At 40.1% G+C, this 27,310-nt stretch overlaps 1 protein-coding gene across 10 annotated transcripts in view; it reads right to left on the reverse strand.

The window, feature by feature from the left end:
• Nucleotides 1-27,310, reverse strand: part of adgrb1a (adhesion G protein-coupled receptor B1a) — a 568,355-nt gene that overhangs the window by 263,294 nt on the left and 277,751 nt on the right. For all 10 annotated transcript variants that reach the window (XM_043687847.2, XM_043687845.2, XM_043687842.2 and 7 more), the window contains one exon: nucleotides 15,259-15,402. In XM_043687847.2, the coding sequence (XP_043543782.1) occupies nucleotides 15,259-15,402 (144 nt within the window). The remainder of the gene's footprint in view (nucleotides 1-15,258; nucleotides 15,403-27,310) is intronic.

Raw genomic sequence — 27,310 nt, forward strand, 5'->3', positions numbered from 1 at the left:
TTGCACAATGAGGGCGGCATGGTGGCTCAGGGTTATCACTGCTGCCTCACACGGCCAGGGTCCCAGGTTCGATTCCAGCCTCGGGTGACTGTCTGTGTGGAGTTTGCACATACTCTCTGTGCCTGTGTGGGTTTCCTCCCACAGTCCAAAGATGTGTAGGTCAGGTGATTTGACCGTGCTGAATTGCTAATGGTGATTGGTGCATTTGTCAGAGAGAAATGGGAATGAGTGGGTTACTCTTTGAAGGGTCGGTGTGGACTTGTTGGGCCAAAGGGCCTGTTTCCACTCTGTAGGGAATCTAATCTAATGTGTTTGTGCAAATCCCTGCAATTGGCAGTATTATTTAAATTCAATTGTTTTGTAGATTTCTGCTGAGCATCGTTAATTGTCAGAATCTTCAAACATTAGGACAAGGGAGATCAGTATTTGGATCAATGGTGCTGAAAGAGCACAGCAGTTCAGGCAGCATCGAGGAGTTTCAGCAAAATCGACGTTTCGGGCAAAAGCCCTTCATCAGGAATAAGGGAGGTCAGTATACCCATTCCTACTTAAATGTAATCAAAGCCCAACCTGAAAACTAACAATCTTAGAAAGGTGAAAATTTTAATGCAGTGAAAGCTATTTATCCACTTGTATGGGTAAATAAGCAAACTATTTCACTTAGCTGGCCAGCTTACCCTTAAAAAGTAAAGTTACCATAGGGCTGCTTACATTAGACAGAGAGACAACTGCTAGTGGTTAACCTGAAGGTCGCCATGCCTCAGACAAGGGAAGAACTTGAGAAGGAGAGTCCTTCATGGTAACCTCAACTGGTAGATGAGGTGGTTCAACCATAGAAATTGAATCCATACTGTTGGCATTACCCTGCATTACAAACTAGCCATCCAAACAAATCATATCTATATGTCACTAATATCTACCTTCCACTAGGCAGCTTAGGTTAAAGTTAGGGGAGAAAGTGAGGACTGCAGATGCTGGAGATCAGAGCATCTGCAGTCCTCACTTGTGTGTTGCTGGAAGTTAAAGTTAGGGCCTGTTTTTATATTCCCCATTGCAATTTCCTTCAAATATAAGCACAAAAGAATCAAGCCAACTTGACAATTAACAGAAATTAAGAATGACAAATGAAAGGTACATTCTCACAGAAATCACATTCCAAAGAAACCTCAACCTTGACAGAAACAAAACAGTTCTAGTTCATCATGGATGTGCAGATTTCAAATATTTCTTCTCAAAAGGGCTATGTTGGCTTTTCATTGAAAATGTTTGACACCTCTCTCCAAATGCAGCTTCAGGAACATTCCATTCAGGGCAGCACCAGGCAGAAGCCTTCAAAGTAAATTTGATAAAAGAAACCAATGTACAGGAGGAATGCTATTGTGTCCAGATCTTAGGATGTCAAAGACAGTCAAGGCTTTATAACAAGAGATTTGATCAGCCGATGTGTCAATGTAAGATAGCCCTCTACAGCAGCCAATAGGGTAAAACGAAAAGTAGAATTTTACTGAAAGATGCGTGTGAAAAAATAGCAATTAAGTCATGATAAAGTGGACTGAGCAATACCAAACCATTAAATGAAATGCAGAAGTTCACAACATGCTTGCCAGCTTAGATTTGTTTACATACATTTTAATTCAAAACAGATTCTACTCCATGCGCAGAATTTATCAGCTATAGACACTTTCATTTTAGTAATGGCCGAAATCTTCAGGTCCCAGGATGTTTGGAGACCAGAAGTATGATTGAAGGTGTACGTTGACATCTTGAGGAAGTCCAGATGCATGGACTTCCTAAATGAAAATTCTTCAGGAAGTTTTGACTTTTGATAGGCAGTTCCATTGCTTTGCAGAACACTTTAGTCAGAGCCTTCAGATCATTCCATGGTAAGTACATTGCAGGATCACAAAATTGTTACATCTTACATAAATTAGAAGGACCCCATTCTGCTCATTGTGTCAGCACTGCCTCTTTCGGTATTTTGGATTAGTGTCAACCTCGTGCTTTTTCCTCTATTTCTCCTGTATATTACTTCTATTTAAATAATCATCTAATCCCCTCTGTCTTGATTGAGCCTACTTCCATTACATTTCCAGGCAGCACAGTTCAGACCTGGACCACCTGCTGTGCAATCTTTGTATTGGCCTCTCACAATTTTTTTCTTTTGCAATACACCTGAAAATTGTAAGGTATGGTTCAAGAGCCTTTTTATGTGCAGTAACTATTTCTCCCTACCTATTCTAACCATCCTTCAGCTCTCCAAGGGAAACAAATCCTCAAAATTGAAGTTTCTCATGCATGGGACCATTCTCATACACCTTTTCAGCTCTTTATTCAATGCATTCACACCCTTGCAAAAGTGAGGTGCCTGGAACTATACACAATATCCATTTGAGGTCAAACCAATGTTGCATGTAAGTTCAGCATAATATCTCTGTTCTTGTACTATATGCCCTTGTAATGAAGTTTGAATACTATATGTCTCATTAATAACTCTCTCTACCTGTCCTGCCACGTTTAATGATTTATAAACATACACAACTCAGCTCTCTGTGCTATTGCACATCCTTTAGTACATTTTATTTAATACTATCTCTCCACATTTTTATACCAAGTTGCATTACCTCATACCTCTGAGCCCTTTTCAAGTTCTACACTGTCCTCCTCAATGTTTATAATTCTCCCAAATTTTGTGTTATCTGCAAACTTTGAAATCATTCCCTGCACACCAAGATCTTATGTAGTTCAAATACTGATCCCTGGGGAACTCCACTACAAAACTTCCTCCAGCCCAAAAAATATTGATTAACCATTGCTCTCTGTTTCTTGTCCCTAAGCCAATTTTATATCCGTTTTGCTCTTGTCCATTGTATTCCATGGCCTATAATCTTTCTCCTAAGTCTGTGTGTGACACTGGATAAATTAAATTGAAATCCTTGTACACTGCATCAACAGCCTTCCACTTACTAACCTTCTCTTTTACTCCTTTAAAAAAAACTTCACGTTAGAAACAAACTTCCTGTAACAAAATCATGCTGTCTCATCTGAATAACACACATTTTTCACTGTGACTGTTAATCTAACCTGAATTATTGTTCTGAGATGTTTCCCCACTACTGAATTAAAATGACTGGTCTATAATTGCTGGAAATATCTTTACAATCTTTTTGATCTAGGATGTAATGTTTGCAATTCACTAGTATTCCAACACTGAATTCATGGAAGATTGAAAGATAATTGCCAGTGCCTTTCAAAATTCTTCAACTCAGTTCACTTCCTTCAATATCATGCATTTCAACAGATCAAGGTGCCTTACAACTTTCAGTACAAACTGCTTATGCAATGATTCCCTCTAAGCAATTTTACTTCCTTCTGAAGACAGAGTTTCTTCCTTTGTTACACTAGCCTGGGTAACATCTGACTTAAGATTAAAGATACAAGCTGCAAAGTGTCCGTATAACACCACAACCATTTCTCTTGATACCCCATGTGACTTTGCAAATAGTCCCTAATTGGTACTATTCCTCCTTTGCCATTATTTTACTAATACTGAGCTTAAACGAGTCTCTTTCTGTTAGCTTGCCAATCTTTTTTTTTGTAATCTCTCTTTGCTTCTCTTATTTGCTTTGTTGCCTCCTTTCTGAACCTTCAGTATTTTCATCTTAGATCTCGTTTGCATTTACGACCAGATACCTATGATAAACAAAGATTATTTTCTTCACTTTAATTTCTGTCCCCTTTCTCATCGAGGAAGCTCTGGATTTGTTTGTCCTACTTTTCCTATGTGAGAGAATATACCTTGACTGTGGGCTAATTATTTCCTCTTTGAAGAAAGTCCATTGTTCAGCTATGGATTTTCCGTCAGCCTTTAGTTCCAATCCATCTGGCCCAACTCTATTTTAGCCTCGTTGAAGTCCACTCTCCATCATTTAATTATTTTACTCTGAATTGACCAATGGCATCTTCCATCATCATCATCATCATAAACCTTGTGATACAATATTCACTTTCCCCACAAGGTTCTGCCACTATCACTTGACCTCCTTGACCCAACTCAGGTCGAGCAGTGCTTCCTTTCTTGGACACATATTGCTGTAGAAAATTATTCTGAACAGAATTGAAGAATGCCTGTCTCTCGCTGCCCGTTAAGCTTACAATATCCCAGTCTTTATATGGGTAATTAAACTCTCCTATTGTAAGTACTCTATACTGTTTATATTTCTCAGTAATTTTCTTGCAACTTTGTTTCCCTGTATCTTTCCCATTAGTTGGTGATAGTAAATTGAGCAGTGCAATTCCAACTTTCTTACTCCTTAGGTTTAAACAAATAAATTCTCTTCCTGAATGCTCTGAAACATCCTGCAATGCTCACCTTAACCAAAAACATCACCCCTTCTGTTTTCTCTCTTTCTTATACTTACTGAATATCTTGTAACCAGGAATGTTTTAACACTTAGACCTCTGGTTTCTTGAGTCATGTCTTCATTATCACGACAATATCATGATCTCATATGTCAATTTGTAATTCCTCATTTTTTATTCATTAAACCCTGAGCCTTCACATACACTCTGCAGTGTAACACTGATCTGGACTTCTCCTTTATTCCAACTCCACATATTAATTTACTGCTTTCTATTTTAGTGCAATCTGCTTCTCCCAGCTTTTCATTCAGCCTGGTGTTGATCTTTAATATTTTCTTCTGGTTCCCACACCCTTGCTGACTTAAATTATATGCTTCCACTGAGCAAAACGCTGCACAAGGAGCTCAGTCCCAGCTCTGTTCAAATGTAACCCATTTGCATAAAGCCCTCTCTCCTGCACATTCATCTCACCATGTGTCATCTGTCTAATCAACTTGCCTACATGCAACTTCGAACTCACAGCAATGTGGATGACACTTTTCAAGATTATTGGAGTTAAAAGAAAGTTCACAATAGCAGGTGCTTTTCAGCGAATTGGCTCACATCTTTCCTGTAAGGCCACTTTTAGATGTTTTCCAAACACAGAGTATGTCTGACTGTCCAAGCAGCCAGGAGGATGGTGGAAAGCCTTAAGCCTTAGTCTGTCTTTTCACACACAGCCTAAGATAGCTCCTCCCTCAAGGGTCTGACTATTCTACACCACCAGCACCACCTCAACCAGCACCATCCTGCCCTGGAAACCAAGCACTGGATAATAACCCAGAGATGGTTTGATGGATTGGTATATCATGTAAAACTTGAGTAATTACACGTCTAACCTTTCCCATTATAATCCGCTCTGACTATTCAATACTATCCCTTAATTTCCTCAACTGTCCAGAAAACACAAGTATGTTCTCTTCCAACATGGATCTGACTACCACTCAATCACCTGATTATACTGACACCCTGACTATTCCCACAACAAGCCAACTAACCTCTGACACAACAAATTCCCTGACCCACCCTAGCACAGTTATAGGATTGGACAAAGTCAGCAGGGATTCACAAAGGGAAATTATGCTTGACAAAACTACTGGACTTTTTAAAAGCTCTAACCAGTAGAGGTGATAAGGGCAAGATAGGGAATGTGTTTACTTGGACTTTCAGAAGGCATTTGATAAGTTTCCACAAAAGAGATAAGCATAAATAATTCACTCATATGGAATTCGGGGTAGGATACTGACATAGATAGAGAACTGGCTGGCAGACAAGAAACAAAGAGAAGGAAGAAACAGATCATTTTATGAGTAGGTGGGAAGTGAACAGTTGGGTAGCCCAGGTATCTGCACTTAGATGCCAGCTATTTGTGATATATAGTAATAACTTAGATGTGGGAAATAAATGTAATATCTCCAAGGCAGATTATTATCTGAATGGAGATAGATTGGGAAAGGGGGAGGCTGTAATGAGACCCAGGTATCCTTTTACACAAATCAATGAAAGTAAGCATGCAAGTGCAAGAAGGCAAATTGTGGGAAAAGATCTGCCACCCTAACTACCCACATCATGGCCACACGGAACACAGAAATCAAGCCTGTCTAAACCATACAAGGAACACCCAGAATGCCTCAGCATTGACCAAATAAGCTGACAAGAGAAACCAGACATGACCATAGTCACTCGCAGACCAGTGAATACACTTACCAAAACAAACTAAAAATAAGCTTCCTGGACCCGATCAACACAGCTGTTCCAAAGCCCTAAGAGCAGTCTCGTACCCCAGTGATACCAAAGCCACACAAAGGACAGGTCACACAGAGAGGCACCAGAATACCTCGCTCACAGGAGAGAAACAATGGAAACACCATACTGCTTTAAAAGGGGCATTCTCACCTAACCTTGAAGAGACCTGAAATCTCCTGGTCCCATTAAGAACTATTTGATGCTGCCAGGATGCTACATTGTATCTACAGTCAGGACATTCTTCTGATTACCGCTTTGCAATTAACACCATCATAACTGGATTATTTAATTATCAAATACTTTGTATTTTCCCTATTTTTAATTAGCATCATTGTACAGGATTCCTATAAAACCTGGCTTGATTCTCAGTGTGAGGAAGAGAGTTTCGGCTACCTGGACAGACTGTCTGTGCTGTTTCAGCTTGGTCAGATTCTCTTCCGCAATATCACTGTGTTAATAAACTGTTTGTAAATTCCATTTTGATCTGTGTTTGTGCGATCTCTGCTTTATTGGGCTAATTTCTCTGACACAAATGGTATGTTGGCCTTTAGATCGAGAGGATTTGAGTGCAGGAGCAGAGAGGTCTTGCTGCAGTTTATATAGGGCTTTGCTGATTTCACACCTGGATTACTGGGTGCAGTCTTGATCTTCTTGTCTGAGGAAGGAAGTTCTGGCTTTGAAGGGACTGCAACAAAGGTTACCAGATTGATTCCTGGGATGGCATGACTGATGTATGTAGAGTCTAGATAAGTCTACATTCACTACAGTTTAGTAGATGAAAGGGGATCTTCTAGAAATTTACAAAATTCTAGCAGGACTAGACAGAGTAAATGTAGAAAAGACATTCCTGGTGACTGGGATGTCCTGTACCAGAGGGCATAGTCTAAAGAGATGGGGTTGGCCATTTAGGGCTGAGCTGAGGAGAAATTTATTCACTCAGAGAGTGATGAGGCTAAGAATTCCCTGCTGCAGAAAGCAGCTGAGGCTAAAACATTGAATGTTTTCAAAAAGAAGATAAATATAGATTTTAGAACTAAAGGGAACAAACAGTATGAGAGAAATCAAGAACAAGGATACTGAGTAAGATGATTTGCAATGATCATATTGAAAGGTGGAGCATGTTTGAAGGATTGAGTGGTGCATTCCTGCTCTTACCTTCTATGTTTCTGCTTTCACCTAACCCAAATGCTCTGCGACCCATCTTGAGTACCTTCAATCAACTGACAAGCCCCCAACCCCCTTCACCCAAACTTGGTCCTGACCTGACAATCCCTCCAAAATGGATTACCTCATAACCAGACCCATCCTGACAGCCCATCTACCGTCCAACTCCAACCACCATCCACCATCCAACTCAACCATCCTCTTCACCAGTCAACCAACTTGCACCTTATTCTCTAGCCATTGGCACCATCCTATCCACCTACACTCTCACTCAGTCACCCACTCGCCCATTCAATAAAATTCAGACTGGGCTTTTCAACTTGCTATTTGGCAGCTTATCCCATTAGAAGGAGTGCGTGTCCAGCCTTCAGCATACCATCCTTCCTCCCTCCAAACCCATTGTGTTCTATCAGAGTTCCTTCAGAAATGCCATGTTGCAAATTTCAGAAGGTGTTGAGACACCCTAGAAAAAATGTACACAGTATTGACTCAGGACATTTTCGATGCAGCAGCAATCCAACCAGCATTATTAATGTTTGGCAGATTCAGGCCAATGTTTGCTGTATCTTAAGTTATTTGGAAAAATAAGTCGCAAACATTTCAGCTATCAATTTTTCATCAAGTTTCTGAAAGTTTAAGTCAAGTGAAGGAAGCAGACCTCCAACCCTTAATTGTCTCTTGGTCAAAATCCAAGGACTCACTCCCTAACAGTAGTCTAGATTTACCTACACCATGTAAACTGCAGTAGTTCAAGCATCTCACTAGCACCTTTTTGAGGGCAATTTAAGAGAGGCAATAAATGTTGGCACGGCCAATTATGTTCATATCTGACAAATGAAGGAAAATAAACAGTAAATGACTTCTTATTTCGATTGCTAGGAGAAAGTGAGGATGCTGGAGGTCAGAGTTGAGAGTGTGGTGCTGAAAAAGCACAGCAGGTCAGGCAGCATCTGAGGAACAGGAGAATCAACAAGTCTCTGTGCTGATTGGTCATTGCATTCGGCTGTAAACTGAAAGGTTGGTGGTTCAAGACCATTCACAAATGGAGTGAGGGAGTGAGCACTGTTCTCACTTCATCAGATTTTCCTGCTCCTCAGATGATGCCTAACCTGCTGTACTTTTCCAGCATCACACTCTTGACTCCTATTTGAATTGCACCCAAACTGATGTTTCAGTTTTTCTTTCGACGGTAAAGGCGTTGAGCAATGACCAAGATATACTTGCTGCTGTATCCAAGTGGTGACCAGGTCACATGATGCTCCTTCAGTGACCTATAGCAGCCTCCACTCAGGTGAAATGAAACACTGCTGGCTCAAAAAAAACCTCTCATGATTTGTCTTTTATTTTAAAAGAAGGTTGAAATTCATCTCTCCCTAAATACAGGTGCCATGAATCTTTATCAGAATTGAAAAACTTCAGCTCATCCTCCTGACTTCAAAGTCTGCTGAACAGTCCATTCCACTGGGAAACACCAGTGACTGATCAATGCATGACATGGAGAACCAACGTGAAATTGTATGAAACTGTTGCTAAAGTATTCCTTTGGGGATAGTATTTGTATTCAATTCTTGTTTTCTATCACTCTGAAATGTCTACCGGTGTCTGATATAATGTTGCAAGCTCAGTACACAAGGGGCAAATCATATAAATGTTGCAGGTCTTAGAAAGCAGAACAGTGCTTTGTGACAGACTTATTTACTGCCAGATCAGAAGAACAGAATTTCAGCTTTGGGAATCTCAGCAGTGTACAGCCTTGGGAATCTCAGCAATTTGTATGTTAAAAGGGTTGGCCCTGCCAATGGTGAACAGCTCTGAATAAATTGTCCACATATGGGAACTGTTCAGTATCCTAGCTGTCTTTTTGATTTGGTATGGAAGCTAATGAATTATTATGCAATAAATCAAATTATAGGTAAAAAGCTGACAATATGCTAGATTAACAGTAGTCCATGGAGCGAGCTGGCTGTTCCATGTAATTTTCCTTACTCAATTACATTGAAAAATATGAGAAAGCATAAGTGTCTGCAGCCCTTCAAACCTGTTTGTTCCAATATTTCAAACACAAAAACAAAAAAAAAGGAGCAGGGGTAGGGTATTTGACTCTTCAAGCCTCTCTGCCATTCAATATGATCTGGGCTGATCATCCTGGCTTTCTCCCAATACCCTTTGATCCGTTTAGTCTGAAGAAATATATCTATCTCTTTTTTAAAAAATTAATTAGCAGGAAGAGGGTGTTGCTGGCTCTGCATTTATTGCCCATCCCTAATCTCTAGTTGAGAGTCAGCCACATTGCTGTGAGTCTAGAGTCACATGGAGGCCTCATTAGATAAGGATTGGCAGTTTGCTCCCTTAAAAGACATTAGTGAACAAGATTCTTGAAAACATTCAATGTTTTACAAAGAACAAAGAGCAAAGAACAAAGCAAATTTACAGCCCAGGAACAGGCCCTTCGGCCCTCCAAGCCTTTGGGTGGCACGGTGGCACAGTGGTTAGCACTGCTGCCTCACAGCGCCAGAGACCTGGTTCAATTCCCGACTCAGGCGACTGTCTGTGTGGAGTTTGCACGTTCTCCCAGTGTCTGCGTGGGTTTCCTCCGGGTGCTCCGGTTTCCTCCCACAGTCCAAAGATGTGCAGGTCAGGTGAATTGGCCATGCTAAATTGACCGTAGTGTTAGGTAAAGGGGTAAATGTAGGTGAATGGGTGGGTTGCGCTTCGGCGGGTCGGTGTGGACTTGTTGGGCCGAAGGGCCTGTTTCCACACTGTAAGTAATCTAATCTAATCTAATCTAAAAGCCTGAGCCAATCCAAATCTACTGTCTAAACCTGTCACCCATTTCCTAAGTATCTGTATCCCCCTGCTCCCCACCTACTCATGCATCTGTCCAGACGTATCTTAAATGAATCTACTATGCCTGCCTCTACCACCTCTGCTGGTAATGCGTTCCAGACACCCACCACCCTCTGTGTAAAGTTCTTGCCGCGTGTATCCCCCTTAAACTTTTCACCTCTCACCTTGAAAGCGTGACCTTTCATTATTGAATCCTTCACCCTGGGAAAAAGTTTTGACCTCAACTGCTTTCCGTGGCAGAGAATTCCACAGGCTCACTATCCTCATCATTTCTCCTCATCTTAATCCGAAATGTTTTACCCCATATCTTTAGACTGTAACCCTTGTATCTGGACTCGTCATTCATCAGGAACATCCTTTCTGCCTAGTCCTGCTACAATTTCTCTCTAGTCTCTCCATACGTTAGTCCTGCCATCCCAGGAATCAGTCTGGTAAACCTCTGTTGTACTCTCTTCATAGCCAGAACCTCCATCCTCAGATAGAGAGATCAAAACTGCACACAATTATCCAGGTGTGGTCTCACTAAGGCTTATGTAATTGCAGCAAGACCTCTCTGATCCTCTACTCAAACCCTCTCATTATGAAGGCCAACATGCCATTTGCCACCTTCACTACCTGCTGCACCTGCATGCTTTCTGTGTCTGGTGTAAAAAGACACCTTGGGTCTTTTGTACCTCTCTCTTTCCCAATATGTCACCATTCAAGCAATAATCTGCTTCCTTCTTTTTGCTCCCAAAATAGATAACCACATATCTATCTACATTATACTTCATCTCCTATATATATATATATATGCCCACTCAGTCAACTTGTTCAAATCACATTGAAGTATGTCTGCATTATTTTCACAGTTTACTCTGCCATCCAGTTTTCTGTCATCTGAAAATTTGGAGATATTACATTTAGTTCCCCCATCTAAGTCATAAATCCATATTGTGAATAGTTGGGATCCAAACATAGCTGGGACTTTATCAAAGGTGTTCTGAGAGTCCAAGTAAACCACATTCATTGGTTCTCCTTTATCAACTCAATAAGTTACAACGGTTAGGACTAGCCATGGCTGAAGAAGCTTAAAATGCTGAATAAAAATTGAAAGAACCATAAAATGCTGAAAGTGGCTCTCAGTTGACATTAATGGCTGGGAAAGAGTTTTAGCTGAAATAGTAGCTTCCATATTCATTCTTTGAAGTTATGAAGCCTTTCTAAAAGGAGTATATCCATGTTAACAAGATTAAAATAAGACACAGAGGATGTTGTGAATGTGAACAATGGACTCTGTTGAAACAGAAGCAAATACAGCTGCTTGTATAGAGACATTTTGATAGGGGACATCGTTGAGAAATACTGACAGAAGCCTCCATGCCAGGCTGGTCCAAAGTCTGTTATTGATCATGGGATAGAAGGGAAGGCTCTGATCCACATTCATTAACACCCCCAGGTAATTGTACCCACAGATGATAGATATGAAAAATGGAAGGTATTAATGGATTTAACTGCACTGGCATGGATTTTCAGTCTAAGGCAGATGGAGCCCCATTGTTATTGGCAGAGGTGTACTGATTAACTGGTACAGGAGCTGAAGTGTGGAATGTGATTGAATAATATGAACTGTGGATGCCCAACGAAATGTGATGGGGTGTCTGAAAAGTACCTGATTACATGGGAAGACCTAAAACTGTCTATCAACTGATCATGCATTCCATGACTAATCTGATTGCAAATGTATAAATACATATGTTTCCCTTTGTTCAGTGAAGAAGCTTCTGTACATCCTTGAGATTTTCTTGCCACTAGTGCAAAACAATAAAGCTCTTTGACAATGAAGTACACCCAAGTGTCAAGCAATTAATTAATTAAGTCAATCTGCCCCAACATATCCATGAAAAATTCCAGTAGATTTGTCAAACATAATTTACCTTTCATAAATCCATGCTGACTCTGTCTAATCCTGTCATTGTTTTCCAAATTCACAGCAATTAAATCTTTTACAAATGATTCTAGCATTTTCCCTCCTATTGATGTCAGGCTAACTGGTCTATAATTCTCTGATTTCTCTCTACTGGCTTTTTTGTATAATAGATTTTTATTAGATACCCTCTAATCCACTGGTCCAGAGTCTATAGAATCACGAAAGGTGACCACCAATGCATCCGTTAGTTCTAGAGTCACTTCCTTCAATGCTCTGGGATACAGATTATTGAGTCCTGGGGACTTATAGCCCTTTAATTCCAACTTTCCTAGCACCACTTTCTTACTAATTCTGATTTCCTACAGCTCTTCTCTCTCACAAGACCCAGTGTTCCCCAATATTAGTGGGACATTATTTGTGTCCTTCTGTATGAAGACAGAACCAAAGTATATATTTAATTGGTCAGCCATTTCTTTGCTCCCCATTATAATTTCCAATTTGTGACTATAAGGGACCTACTTTTGTCTCACTTTCTTTTTCTCTTCATGTACCTATAGAAGCTTTTACAATCAGTTTGTGAGAATTGGATGCACAATTATAATGGGACAGATTGGAAAATATTTCCTGTCTCATATTTTTCATCTTGTCATATACAGAATCAATTATTGTAGGCTGCATTCAAATTGTTTTATGTCCTCAGGGAAGTTTCTGTAAATGTGTTGCTCGGTCCTTTTCTGAAATACTGAATTGATTGTAAAACTAATATTCAACATTTTCCTTGTTGGGCATAAGTGGAGATGGATTAGACAACTCTTGGAGACACGTACATGGATAGTGATATATGGTTGTTCTGTGCCCATTCATTTTAACTTCAGGTTTCAAAATTACATAACTGCATGTAGCCAGTACAAAATGTGCTATTCACTGTCTGTCTCAAAAAGGGGTGCAAGTTCATGGAGGACCAGCACTAATTAACATTACACCGGATGACTTAAAGTCAGTCTACTGCTAGAGACATGAAGTTTCACATCATGGAAAGAGATCCCTTGGCCCAGAGTGCCTATACCAGTTATCAAGCATCCATTTATTCAAATCCTACACTTGGTCCACAACTTGTATCCAGCATTTCACATGCTCATCTCAATAGCTCTTAATATCTTGAATGTTCCTGCCTCCACCATCCTTTCAGGCAGTGAGTTCCAGATAACCATACACTCTGGGTGAAAACATTTTTCATCAATCCTTTCTAAAACTGCTACAACCATTGGGGTTGATCCCTCGACTAAGGGTCAGTGTTTCTTCCTATTCACCCTGAATTTGCCCCTCAGAACTTTGTACACCTCAGATGCCTCCTCAGCTTTCTCAGCTCTAAGGAAAACTATTCCAGCCTCGCTAATAATTCTTCATAGCTGAATAGCTTCAGGCCAGGTAATATCCTGGTGACTGTCCTCTGCACCATCTCAGGTCCAATCACATCTTTTCTAAAGTGTGACATCAGAACTGCACACAGTACTCTAGCTCTGGCCTACTTAATGTTACATACCGCTCCATCATAATGTCCCTACTCTTGCATTCAATGCCTTGACTAAGCAAAGGTAAGTATCCCATATGTCTTTTTGCCAACCTTATTTACCTGTCTCCTGCCTTCAAGGATCTATGGACATTTAAACCAAAGTCCCTCTGATCTTCTGTACTTCCTAAGAACCTACCATTGAGTGTACAATCCATGTTGGTACTATCCCTTGTTTTCACAGAAACATGTTGGCTCTGCACTCTCACTATTACCCTTTTGATTGTCCCCAACTGCTCTGCCATTGGGTTTTCCTACAAGTAGCTTTTCCCAGTCACATTGGCCAGGCCCTAACTTATATTATTAATGTTAACTTTGTTTAAATTTAAAAACTTTATTTCTGGTCCATTGTATATATTTGGGTTCCCATGGTCAACATTATCACCACTACTTTTCTTGATTCACATCAATCACCTAGACTTTGAAGTGCAGTTCAATTTCAATATTTACAAATACCCGAATATTAGAAGCATTATGAAATGCAAGGACGATGGTGGGCAATTAGGTGACTGATGAAATTCAACGAAGAAAATTATAAAGTGGTCTATTGTGTTAGGAAGAATGAGGAGAGCCACCATAAAATGAAGGGTGCATTTGCAGTGGGATGCGGGAGGCTATAGGTTGTGTAAGTACTGACAGGATGGGAGTTTCAGACCTTGAAGGAATGCTGACATATTTCCAAGTCAGGAAAGTAAGAGCAGTTGCAGAGGATCTTGCAAGCGGTGGTGTTCCCTTGCAAAGGTTGCCCATGTCCTCTTAGGTGGCAGTGGCCACAAAGTTGTAAGCTGGTGTCAAAGGACACTTGGTGAGTTCCTGCAGCAGAATTTGTACATAGTACACACTAGAGCCACTCTGAATCAGTTGTGGAGACAATGAAGTTTGAAAATGGTGGATGAGGTGCATGTCAAGTGAGCTACATTGTTCTGGATGGTGTTGAGCTTCTCTAGTGCTGTTGGAGATGCACTGATCCAGGTAAGTGGACAGTATTCCATTATTTTCATGACTTGTGCCTTGTATATAGTAGACAGGCATTGGGGAGGTAGGAGTTGAGTAACATTCCTCCTGTCTGACCTGCTATAATAACCATAATATTTATTTGGCTTCCTTCAGGGCTGTGCTGTGATTCTAGGCAAACAGGATTTTGTTTGTATCATTAGGCCTTGATTTCCAGATGAAAAAGAGTCCATAAGTTTGAACAGGTAGGTATTCAGATATGGTGCAGTTGACCCATTTTGAAATGAAGCAATCTGCACCACTAATGTTCACAAGTGAATCAGTTTTGAGGCTGTACTAGCCTCTGAGCTCAAGTAGGTGGCTGTGTGGACCGCACTATGAAAGATTGACTAATAGTCTATAATGATATGTGTGTCAGTATAAAGCAGCAGGTACCATCCTAATGTTCCAATTTGCTTTGTGCAATCTTTGAAGAGCAGTCATTGCTGTTGTGCAGGAGAAAAAAAGCAACTGAATCCAATATAATATGCATGATTTTGCAAAGGTGAAGCAGTTGCCTTTCAATAACAATGTGATTAGCCCCAGAGTGCTTTCAATATATTGACTGACACTTGTATAGCAATCACTGAATCTCCAACACTAAAAGGAAATGTTTACAGTGCCACCTTACCTGTCAATCCTGCAGAAAAAATAGTTTTTGAAACAGTCACTTTGTCCTCAGAATTCCTTGCCCAGTCAACCATTCCTCTCCATCCTTTCATTGGGAAATTGATATCTGTAGCTCCAACGGCTGGCCGTTTATAAATACAGATCACTGGAAAAGAAACAAGGATTAAGATTTTTGCTCGACAGAACCTCACACATTGGTGAAAAGTGATTGATACATTGTCAGGGATGCTGTTACGTTGTGACCATTCAGACTGTTTGTGTGGAGTTTGCACAATCTCCTCGTGTCTGTGTGGGTTTCCTTCGGGTGATCCAGTTTCCTCCCACAGTCCAAAGATATGATGGTTGGTTGGATTGGTCATGCTAAGCTATCTGTAGTGTTCAGGGTTGTGTAGGTTAGGTGATTTAGCCATGGGAAATGCAGAGTTACAAGGATAGGGAAGGGGGAAAGTGTGGTGTGTCTCGATGGGATGCTCTTTGGAGGGGGTTGTGGATTCCATGGGCTAAATGGTCTGCACTGTAGGGATTCTTTGATTCTATGAAGGAAACTGAGCAAGATCAAGATTGCTTTATATCTTTTCACCACAGGATACAACAAATAAAATATCAAGGCATCTTTGAAATTCCCTCCCCTGAATTTTCAAATATATTTTCTTTCCTCCCTGCATTTTCACAGCATTAAAATCATGGGGTGAATTTAATATCAAAGGTGGAAGTCCCAGGATTGAAAATTGCCCCAAGCCTATGTGTATATACAGTCAGACATTTGGAAGAACTTTACCAGTAGCGGTCAATTAAGAGACTGAAACCAAGACTTCCATCATTAACTGTCAGTAGCTCACCTCTCAGAGGTTAGAGACAAAAAACTTCAGATACTGGAATCCAAGGTAGACAAGCAGGCGGCTGGAAGCAAGCCAAGTAGCATCAGGAGTGGAGAAGTTGACATTTTGGGTGAAACCCTTTTTATCTATGGCTTCCCTAACACCCACCCCCAGCCCTGAAGAAAAGTTACACCCAAAACGTGGTCTTCTCCAATTCCTTACACTGCTCGGTTTGCTGTGTTCTTTCAGCCTCCTGTTTGTCTACCTCTTAGGGGTGACAGTCCAATCAGAATGTCTGCTGTTCCACAGGGTCACCAGGAGAAGTGATTGCTACTAGACCTTGATGAGCTGTGCACAATTCCAACATTTACCAATTCCCAAATATTGGAAGCATTGTGAAATACAAGGAAGATGGTGGGCAATTAGGTGACAAATGAAATTTAATGAAGAGAGTTTGTAGGAAATAAGGAGGAGACACCTCCATATTGAAACATCCTTGCAGGTTCAGAATTGTTCTGATGTGCCACAGCAAGTTGGCAGGTTGGCCAATGTGATTAGAGGGTGAGTCGTCCAGTCAAGTCTTAGGGATGAATGTTGCCACTATGAGACCCCTCCATGGGGAATAGAAAGTAAATGCCCATCTACCCTGAAAGCTTGGGAGTCTAATTCTGAAGTGAAAGATAGTCTTCTGCTATAGTGGGAAACATATCAGTAAATTCCCAACTGTATCTGGCTTCTTCATCAAAATCATTGGTAGCCCATATGCCTTCTTAACTATCTTATCTACCAGAGCTATTGCTGTGGATTTATGGACATGCACTCTAATGTCCCTCAGATCCTCAGTACTCCATAGGGCATTCACATTCAATGTACAATACCTTGCCCTGTTAGTCTTTTCAAAATACATCTTCTCACACTTTTTGGGATTAAATTCCATTTGGCACTCTTTAGGCCATCTGACCAGCACATCTATATTTCCCCATATTCTAAAGCATTCCTCCTTGCCATTTACTGCATCACTAATCTTCATGTCATCTGCATCTTACTGATTATACATCATACATCATGTCTCCTTCATGATTAAGTCTATGAATATGAATCAACTGAACCATTCCCACCTACACACCTAGTCACTTCCTTGAAAAACTCAAACAAATTTATTCTAAATGATCTCCCCCTTACAAAGCTATGGAACCTCCAAGTGCAGACTAATATTGCCACTCACAAATGTTTTTCAATAATTTACCTATTACAGATGCTGGACTCATTGGTCTGTATTTTCCTGTCTCCTCCTACCACCCTTCTTGAACAATTGCATCATATTAGCTGTCCATCATCATCTGGCACTTTTCCTGTGACCAGATAGGATTTGAAAATTAATGCAAGTGAGGCTACAATCCTCTGCCTAGCTTCACACACCCGCCTTGAATGTGTATCATCTGGATCTGGAGATTTATCCACTTTCAAATTTGTCAAAGCTGCTAATATTTCCACCCTCTCAATACTAATTTGCTTAAGTATGTCACAAAACTCCTGGATTTGTATACCTGCATCATCCTTCTCTATTGTGAATAAAGATGCAAAGTACTCATTTAAAACCTCAGTATGACCAAGACACTGCTGCTCCTGACTTTGAAATATCCCAATGTCCCATTGCTAGCGAAAAGTGCAGGGATTAATATCTGAAATCATGTTAAAAACCTCCCTGCTTCACTGTCTGCTTCCGATGAGATGGAAAAGCTCTGGTCTTTGAATCAAATAATGATTTCAACTTCATTTCCAATTTTCTGCATGCTCCCTATGCACCTTGAAACCAAGATATTTTCTACCTCAGCTTTAAGCTGATTCAACAAGGGAGCATTCACAGCCCTTTGGGGCACAGAATTTTAAAGATTCACTAATGTTTGAGTGAAGAAATTTCTCCACATTCCTGTTTGAATTAATTCACATCTTATACCGAGACTGTGTTCTCATGGTATTGCCATGTTCACTAAACAGAGGTAATAAACTCACTGTCTACTCTGTATTACTCCTTTGGAGTAGACACAAACAAGGAACAGAGTAGACCATTTGGTCCTCAAGTCTACTCCACCATTCAACAAGATGTTGGCTGATCTGGTTTTACCTCAACTCTACATTCCTATATGTCTCCTTTCATCCCCTTGGTAATGCAATCCCCTCTGCCTTAGCAATATGTGAAGGTTCCCTCTGCAAGAGCTTTTTTATTTCTTATCTCTGTCTTAAATGGGTGACCCCTTATTTCCAAACTGGACACCTAGTTCTAGAATACTGTATGTTGCAACAAGACCAGCTCAGACTCACTGAACATGGACTGCTTCAGTATCTGTGGAATCAAAAATAGTACTGAACATTATGCAATTATTAGCAAACATTCCTACTTCTGACCTTCTGATGGAGGAAGTTCATTGATAAAGCAACGGAAGATGGTTGGGCCTAGGATACTATTCTTAGGAACTCTTGTAGAGATGTGCTGGAGCTGACTAACCTTCAACCATATCAACCATCTTCCTATGTGCCAGGTATGACTGCAACCAGTGGAGAGTTTGCCCCCTGTTTCCCATTGATTCCAGTTTTACTATGGTTCTTTGATGGCATATTTGATCAAATATAGACTTGACGTCTAGGGCTGTCACTCTCACCTCACCTCTGGAATTCAGCTCTTTTGTTCATGTTTGAAACAAGGTTGTAATGAGATCGGGAGCTGAGTGGTCCTGGCGGAAGCCAAACTAGATGTGACTGAGTAGGTTATTATTGTGTAGGTCACACTGTTGATGACACCTTCCATCATTTTGCTGATGATTGAGAGTAGACTGATGGGGTGGTAATTGGCCAGCATTTATTGTCCATCACTAGTTGCCCTTGAGAAGGTGGCACTGAACTACTGTAGTCTACCTGCTGCTGGTTGACCCACAATGCCATTAGGGAGGAAATTCCAGGATTTTGACCCAGTGACAGTGAAGAAATGATGATATATTTCTAATCAGGACGGTGATTGGCTTGGAGGGGAACTTGAAAGTGATGGTGTTTCCATGTACCTGCTGCCCTATCCTTCTAGATGGAAGTGCTATCTAAAGATCATTGATGAATTGTCCACCACTATTCACATTTGGATGGGACATAGCTTAGATCTGATCAGTTGGCTGTGAGATCACTTAGCTCCATCTATCACTTGGTGCTTCCATTGTTTGGCATAGAATTAATCCTGTCTGGTAACTTCACCAATTGATGCCTCATTTTTCAGGATATCTACTGTTGTTTCTGGCATACTGTCTACGGAACCCGGGTTGATTGCCTGGCTGGATGGTAATGATTGGGTGGGGAATATAGAGCCAGAAGGTTGCAGATTGTGTTGGAATATGATTCTACCGAAGATGGCCCACAGGGTCTCATGGATGCCCACTCCTGAGTTGCTATATCTGTTTGAAGACTGTCCCATTTAGCATGGCGATAGTGCCACATAAACAATGAAGAATATTCTTAACTTGAAGGAGAGACTTTCTCTTCACAAAGAGTGTGCAGTGGTCATTCTTACCAATACGGTTATGGACAGATGCATATGCAGCTGGTAGATTGGTAAGGATGAGGTCAAGTTTTTTTTTCCCTGTTATTGGTTCCCTCCACATCTACGGCTTTGGGGAGTCAGGAATGATTTACTTGCCACTGGATTCCAAGCCTCCGACCTGTTTTGTTTAGCCACAGTACTTATCTGATTAGTCCAGATCAGTTTCTGGTCAATGGTAACTATCAGGATATTGATACTGGGAAATTCAGTGATGATGATACCACTCAATGTTCAGGATCATGTTTAGATTCTGTTCCATTGAAGATGGTCATTCCCTGGCACTTGTGTGGATTATTGTCCCTTGCCACAGCTCAATCAAGGCCACTGCCTGATAATAGGCTAGCGGGCAATTGGAGCTCCCTGCTCTAAAGACTGATCCACAGCAAAGAAAAGGCTACAAATTTTCATGTCTAACCTGTCATTCCTACCAGCTTGTGGGCCTTTTAATGGACACTTCTACACAGGCAGTCTACTCAGATGTCTGACTTCACAATTCTGAGTTCTCTTCATGGGGCTGCCAGCTAGATACAGCTGTCTTCCTTCAGTAGGAGTGCTGACGACATGGACTCAAACGTTGCAGTCCCAATGTTCTCCATATCTTTTCCCGACTGAACATAAATCATTGGTAATCTAAATTGCCTGCCTGTGCACAATTAGTTCTTGATACTTAACGGTTTGAAATTTCACTGTGAACTTGCTCGATTATTTCAAGTTCTATTGAATTAACATTCAACTCTGTGCATTGGGTTTTTAATTAAGAAATTACCTCAAGTAAGAGTACATACGAATGAGGGGTGATCTGATTGAAGTGTTTACAGTGTTAAGGGGGAAATCAATACGGTAGATACAGAAAAACTAGTTCCTCTTAATAAATACATTAAGGATGAGGCTTGCTTTTTGAATTGAGCTGCATTTTAAGATGAAAATTAAATGACATTTCAACATGTTACAGAGATTACAAATTCCAAATCCTCTCCAGGGTGGCTCAGTGATTAGTACTGTCAGTGTCAGGGACCTGGGTTTGATGCCACCATCGGGTTGTCTGTGTGGAGCTCACACATTTGCCCTGCGACTGTATGGGTTTCCTCCACGTGCTCCAGTATCCTCCCACAATCCATAGATGTTCAGGTTAAGTGGATTGGCTATGGGAAATTGTCTGTAGTGTCCAAGGGTGTGCAGGCTAGGTGGGTTAGCTAATGCAAATTGTAGGGTTACAGGGATGGGGTGGGTCTGGGAGAGATGATCTTCAGAGAGTTAGTGTGGACCTGATGGGCTGAATGGCTTGCTTTCACACTGTATGGATTCTAAGAAAGGTGGTGAATGTGGGAACATTTTGAATTTTCAATACTGAGATGGCAGATTTTGAAGACAGAAGAAAAAACACATTTTACTTGTCTTATATGCTTTTCCTTCTGAATCACTAAGTATCTGACAAAAGGTAGATGGAGTTGAAGTATAGATCAGCAATTTTAACAACTTGAAAGTGCAGAATAAAGGGCCAAGGAACACTGTATTTAGTGACAAGAACATTTCCAACAATCATTAAACCATGTTTTGGCATCTTCAGGGAAGTAGACAAGAAGATGTGCAAAAAAGTATGCACTTAAACAAGTCTCTGTGTTAGAATGAGTGGGCAAAACATACATTTCATGTTGAATCCTTACATATTGAATCGTACTTGTTTTATATGGCATTCTACTAAGAATTAGGGATAAAATCTACCTGTTAAGACAGTAACAAATATTTGGTTTGAAACAAACAAAAACATCAAAGTTCTTTCTGATTATTTTCAATTAATTCAAAGAGGTGCGTCTGCAAAAAATGATGGTGTTTAACATTAACAAAGAGACAGAAATTAATTTTAAAAATCCCTTTGAGCAAAAAATGCTTTGCAGGACTCAATTAATGCAAGTGTACATTTTGTGCACATGCTTATTGAGGTATTGCTAGAAAATATGGCCTTTCCTTTCAGAGCTGCATTCTCCAGATAGCTTCAATTTATTATGGCAAACACTTAAAAATTATAGCACTCCAAACACTTAATTTTCATAACTAAAGCCAGATGATACAAACACGTTGAATTATTCAACATAATGCATTTTCAGGTAATGAGCACTGCATTATTTAATAAAAAATATCGGGAAAAGCATGAATCTACATAAATAATGACAACTGTAAAATAGCTAAAAATATGGAAATTAAGTACAGAGATATTTCCGATTAAGGTATTATGACTATGTTCTATACAAAATGTACCCTATTGTGTTTCTCAATTAAATAATTTGAATCCCATTTGATTCGTAGCTTCAGCAAGTTATGCAATAACTAAAAGGATTCATTTCCTGCACAGGTATCTACTACCTAAGATTGCAGAATGGAGATTTCATGTTGATGTTCATAGAATTCAGAGCAAATTCATATTGACATTATTCACATCTTCATTCCATTGAAGTTTATGCATTTGTTGCCTTACTCATCTCTGTCTCTGTAACTTCTTCCAGTCCTGAGAATTTTTAGGTTAATTGTATTCTACCAATTCGAGCTTTATCAGCACCCTAATTTCCAATAGATTTATCAAAGGCAGAAATGGTTTCAACTGGAAAATGGGACGAGAGTAATCTAGAATATCTGGTCGGCATGGAAGAATTGGACCATGATGTACACCTCTCTGACTCTATGATTCTAAGCTTGGGCCCTAAAAATTGGTATTCTCTCCCCATATTTCCCAGCCTTTTTTTTCTCTTTTCACCTTTAAGGCAATTATTTAAAACTAACTTCTTTTAGACATCTGCCTCTATATCTCCTTAAGTGACCAACTGCTTGATTTAGCAGCACTCCTGCGAAACACCATAGATTTTTTTTTTATATGTTGATGCTGAAGGTGCTGTATAATACAAGTAGTCATTCTATTTGGAAGATCATTCCCTCTGGTAACAGTTACCTTACATACTAGCCTACAGCTGTCATTGATTGACAGTGCAGACTCAATGGGCTGAATGGCCTCCTTCTCCGATATCTGCCAGTCTAGTTCTACAACTGCACTTAGGTTCACTCGGAAAAAGGAGAATGAAAGTGCAGAATTTGAGGAGAGGGAACTTGAGGTTCTTCAGCAGATTGGTGTGCGTAGAGAAGAGATATTGGAAGCTCTGTCAGGCTTAAAGATCAACAAATCCCTAGATCTGGATGAGTTGTATTCCAGGCTACTCTGGGAGGTGAGGGAGGAAATACAGGAGCTCTGACCCAAATTTTAATTCCTCTCTGGTCACTTGGGAGGTGGCAGAGAACTGGGAGGACAGTTAATGTGCTTTCTGTTATCAAAATTGACAACCAGGGAATTACAGCCAGTGAGTACATCAGTAGTCAGGAAAAGGTTAAAGAAAATTCTGAAGGAGAGAATTCATCTCCATTTGGAGAGGTAAGGCTTCATCAGGAATAGCCAACACAGCTTTGTTAGAATTAGGTCATGTTGAACAAATTTCATTGAATTTTAAGGAGATTATCAGGAGTATTGATGAAGGTAGTGCAGTTGATATTATTATAAGGATTCCAACAAAATGTTGTACAAGGTGCTGCACTGGAGGCTGAAAAAGATGATAATAGTAAATTGGATCCAGGGTAATGTGGAAAGATAAGTCCAAATTTGGCTTAGGAAGAAATAGAAGGTAGTGGTTAAAGGAAACTTATGAGACTAAAGACTGACATTCAGTGGTATGCCACTGAGTCAGTGTTGGGTCCCTTATTGTTCATAATACACATAAACGCTAGAGTTAGAATATGGGGAAGATGACAAGTAAGTTTGCCATTTACTCAAAGATTGGACCAATGGTTGAAAATGAGAAAAAAGTGTTAGGTTACAGGAAATATAGATAGGTTGATCAGATGTGTAAATCAGTGGCAGATGTAATTGTCTTCATTAGGTGTGGCACAGATTATAAGTTCAAGGACATTATATGAGAGGTGTATAAGACTTTGCCTGGATCCTCAGGTGTGCTTGGCTAAGTACAAGATCTATTGAGATATTTGGATACTTTTTCTCTGTCACAACTCTGGCCATAAACCAAGCAGCTCACACCTTTATATAATTCTGGCCCATGTCTGTTCCTATTGAGTAACTATGGTTTCGATTTGTTTAATATTAGTCTGTGGCACCATAAGAAAGTGAATTTTGACTGTAGGCATACAATTCCTATGGCACACCACCTTATGTGTTCTCGATAAGCAGAATGTATTCATAGCAATTATGTTTCAGCTTAATGTGGAATACCTGACACTGACCTACATCAGAGAAGCTAATAACACAGAACATCAAGGGGCTATGGATCCTGATTTAATATCACACTAAACTCAACAGAATATGAAACGGATGGAAAGGGCCTGGAGGAGGTGCAGTGAAGATTTGCAAGGATAATACCAGAAGTCCATGGATACATATGTCAGGAAATATAGACAGACTTGGTTGTTTTTCTCTTGTCAAAGGATTAAGGGATGACTAAATCAAAGTTTTTAAACTTCTGAGATAATGCAGGTTCTCTTAGGAACAAAGGAGTAGGCGATTCAGCCCCTCAAGCCTGTTTCACCATTCAGTGAGATCATGGACTGTGGCCATATTTCTTAATACTCTTACTTAATAAAAGTTTATCTACCTCAGATTTAAAATTAACAACTGATCCAACATTCTCTGCCATTTGTGGAAGAAAGGTCTAATCATCTATAACTTTTATCTGTAGAAGTGCTTCCTAACATCTCTGCTGAACGGTTTGGCCCTGGTTCTCAGACTATGACCCCTAACTCTACAATCCCCAAACAGTGAAATAGTTTATCTTTACCTACCTTGTATTTTCCTGATAATATCTTGAAGACTTCCATTGGATCACCCCTTAACTTTGAAATTTTAGAGAAAACCGTTTTAATTTGTATAATCTATCCTCATAATGTAACGCCTGTAGTCCAGGTATCATTCTTATAAATCTGCATTGTACTTCTTCCGAGGTCAATATATCCTTCCTAAGGTGTGGTGTCCAGACCTGCTCACAGTATTCCAAGTGGAGTCTAACCAGGATTTTGTATAACTACAGCATAACTTCATCATTGTACTCCAGTCCTCCAGGTATGAAGGCCACCATTCTATTAGCTTTCTTGATTTGTTTCTGCAGCTGCTTGTGACATTTTAAAGAGATAAGCACCTGAAACCCAAGTATCTTTGGAAGTCCACTATATTAACTTCACACCATCTAGAAAATACTTTGATCTATGCTGTATTGGTTCAAAGTAAATAGGCACACCCTTGCTGACATTGAACTCAATCTGCCACAGTTTTGCCCATTATTCAGTCTAACATATCCCTTTGTGCTTTTACGTATCATTTATGCCGTCTACATTGGCAACAATCTTTGTGCCTTCAGCAAATCTGGATATATGATTATCCAAGTGTTCATAAATAATGTAAATAATTAAGGTGCTGACACAGATCCATTTGAGACACCACTGAACACATCCTGCCAATTTGAGTAACTATTCATTACCTGAACATTTTGGCGCTTACCACTCAACCAATTTCCCAGCCATGCCAGTAATTTGCCATCAAATCTGTGGGTTTCTATCTTACTTAACAGTCTCTCATGTGGAACTTCATCAAATGCCTTCTGAAAGTCCATATAAACAAATCCATTGACATTTCCTATCACTACCTTAGTCACCTCTTCAATAAATTCAATGCGATTTGTCATGCATTACTTACCTGTCATGAACCAATGCTAGCTCCCCTTTGATTAAATAAAAGGGTGAAGAATTTGGTTACCTGATCTTTAACTATAGACTCCAGTAAGTTCCCCACCACACATGTTCAACTAACTGGCCTATAATTTCCTGGTTTTACCTCTGCCCTCCTTTGCCCTCTGAAAAACAAGAGTGACATGTACATTTTTCCAATCCAGAAGGGTGACTCTTGTATCCAGAGAACTCAGAAAGATTACAGTTAGGGTGTCTATAATATGCTCCACTACTTCCTTTACCACCCTTAGATGGAAAACATCAGATCCTGGAGATTTGTCGCTCTTTAATTCCATTAATTTCCTCATTACCAATGTTCTACCTATCTTAATTTTACTCATTCCCTGTTCCCCATTTCCTATTAATTTCCTCAGGACATCCAACAAGCTATCCTCCTTTTCTACTGTAAATACTGAGGCAAATTAATTATTTAACAGGCCTACCACTTCCTGATAGTCATTGACAATATCATCATTTCGTGCGCCAATGCTGCTCATGACCACCATTGTCCCTTTATATAGGTATAACATATCCTTTTATTGATTTTAATGTCCCTGGAAAGTTTCTTTTCTTAATCTCTTTTAGTAGCTCTTTAAAGCTGTCCGTGGTCCTTTATTTGTATCATGCCCAGTAAGCAGGATGTGTGCTGTTTTTGTTTTGCATTTTTGCAAGTTCCTTTTTCAGTTTTAATGCTGTCCCTTATCTCATTAATTTCCCATAGCTATTTTCTTTCTGTGAAATGTAGCTTTTCCCTCTTGGGGTATCAACTGATTTTGTATTGTGTTAAACATTTCTTTGAACCTTCTCCACTGTTCTTTGGTTGTTTTTAGCAGAATTTCCAAGTTTACTGTGGGACAGTCTCTGTCTCATTTCATTAAAGTCAACTTAACCTAAATCCAAAACACTTGTGTCAGTTGCAAGGAGGAATATAGCTGGAAGCTACTAAGCAAGGAATCTAATAGGGAATGCAGAAAGTATTCAAAGAACGATAATAGTGTGGATCTCATTATCGTGGGACATGGTTAAAGTTTACAATATTGTATTGATACATTTAAGGGAATGCTAAACAAACATACAGAGGAGAAGGAAGTAGAGGGTCATAATGAAAGATTTAAATGAGTAAGTTGGAAGGAGGATCAAATGGATCACAGACAGTGGCACAGTCTGGTTGGTTTGATTAATGTGTTTCTGCATGATAGCTGATACGTAGTGCATTCACCTAGCAGAACCAAAGCACAGATTATATGTGGGTGTAAACGTTGGTTTACTGGTAGCACTTCATTATTGAGTCACAAGATCATGAGTTTAATCCCCACTCAGAAGGTGGAATTTAATGCCCTTCCTTGTGGTGAATTGCAGTGGTGTTGGAGGAGTGTCATTTAATGAAGCAGGAGGATAGGAATCCTGCTGCTTCCACGTCGCCACCCCAGTTACATCTGCAGGGGAAGACCCATGGACCAGTGTCTTCATCTGGACTCTCTGGGATAGGTTGGAATTCATTTGCTCAGTATTGGAGGTGCTATTTTTCAGATGGGACATTAAACAGAGGCCACATCTATCTATGATGGCATATAAATCAATTGGTACCTTACAAACAAGTTGCTGGAGACTGGAATTTTCCTCAAGTCCTGACAAACATTCATTTGTCAATCAAATTTTTTTAAAAAATATGACCATTCAGTTCTGTTTCTGGCACCTTCTTGGATGCAGGTTGGCTGTCAAGTTTCTCTATAGGGCTAGTATAACTACACCACAGAAAATTAAATTGGCTGCAGCAGCTTTCAAGGGTTCTTGGGAGAGTGGAGTGGTGGGGAGGGGGGGCAGAGGTGGGGATGGGAGGGTTATTCTGAGATTGTGAGTGGTGTTATAAATGCGATTTTGTT

This window comes from Chiloscyllium plagiosum, unplaced genomic scaffold (assembly GCF_037043375.1).
Source record: "Chiloscyllium plagiosum isolate Xiang-an unplaced genomic scaffold, Cpla_swu_hap1 HiC_scaffold_4, whole genome shotgun sequence".
Classification (NCBI taxonomy): domain Eukaryota; kingdom Metazoa; phylum Chordata; class Chondrichthyes; order Orectolobiformes; family Hemiscylliidae; genus Chiloscyllium; species Chiloscyllium plagiosum.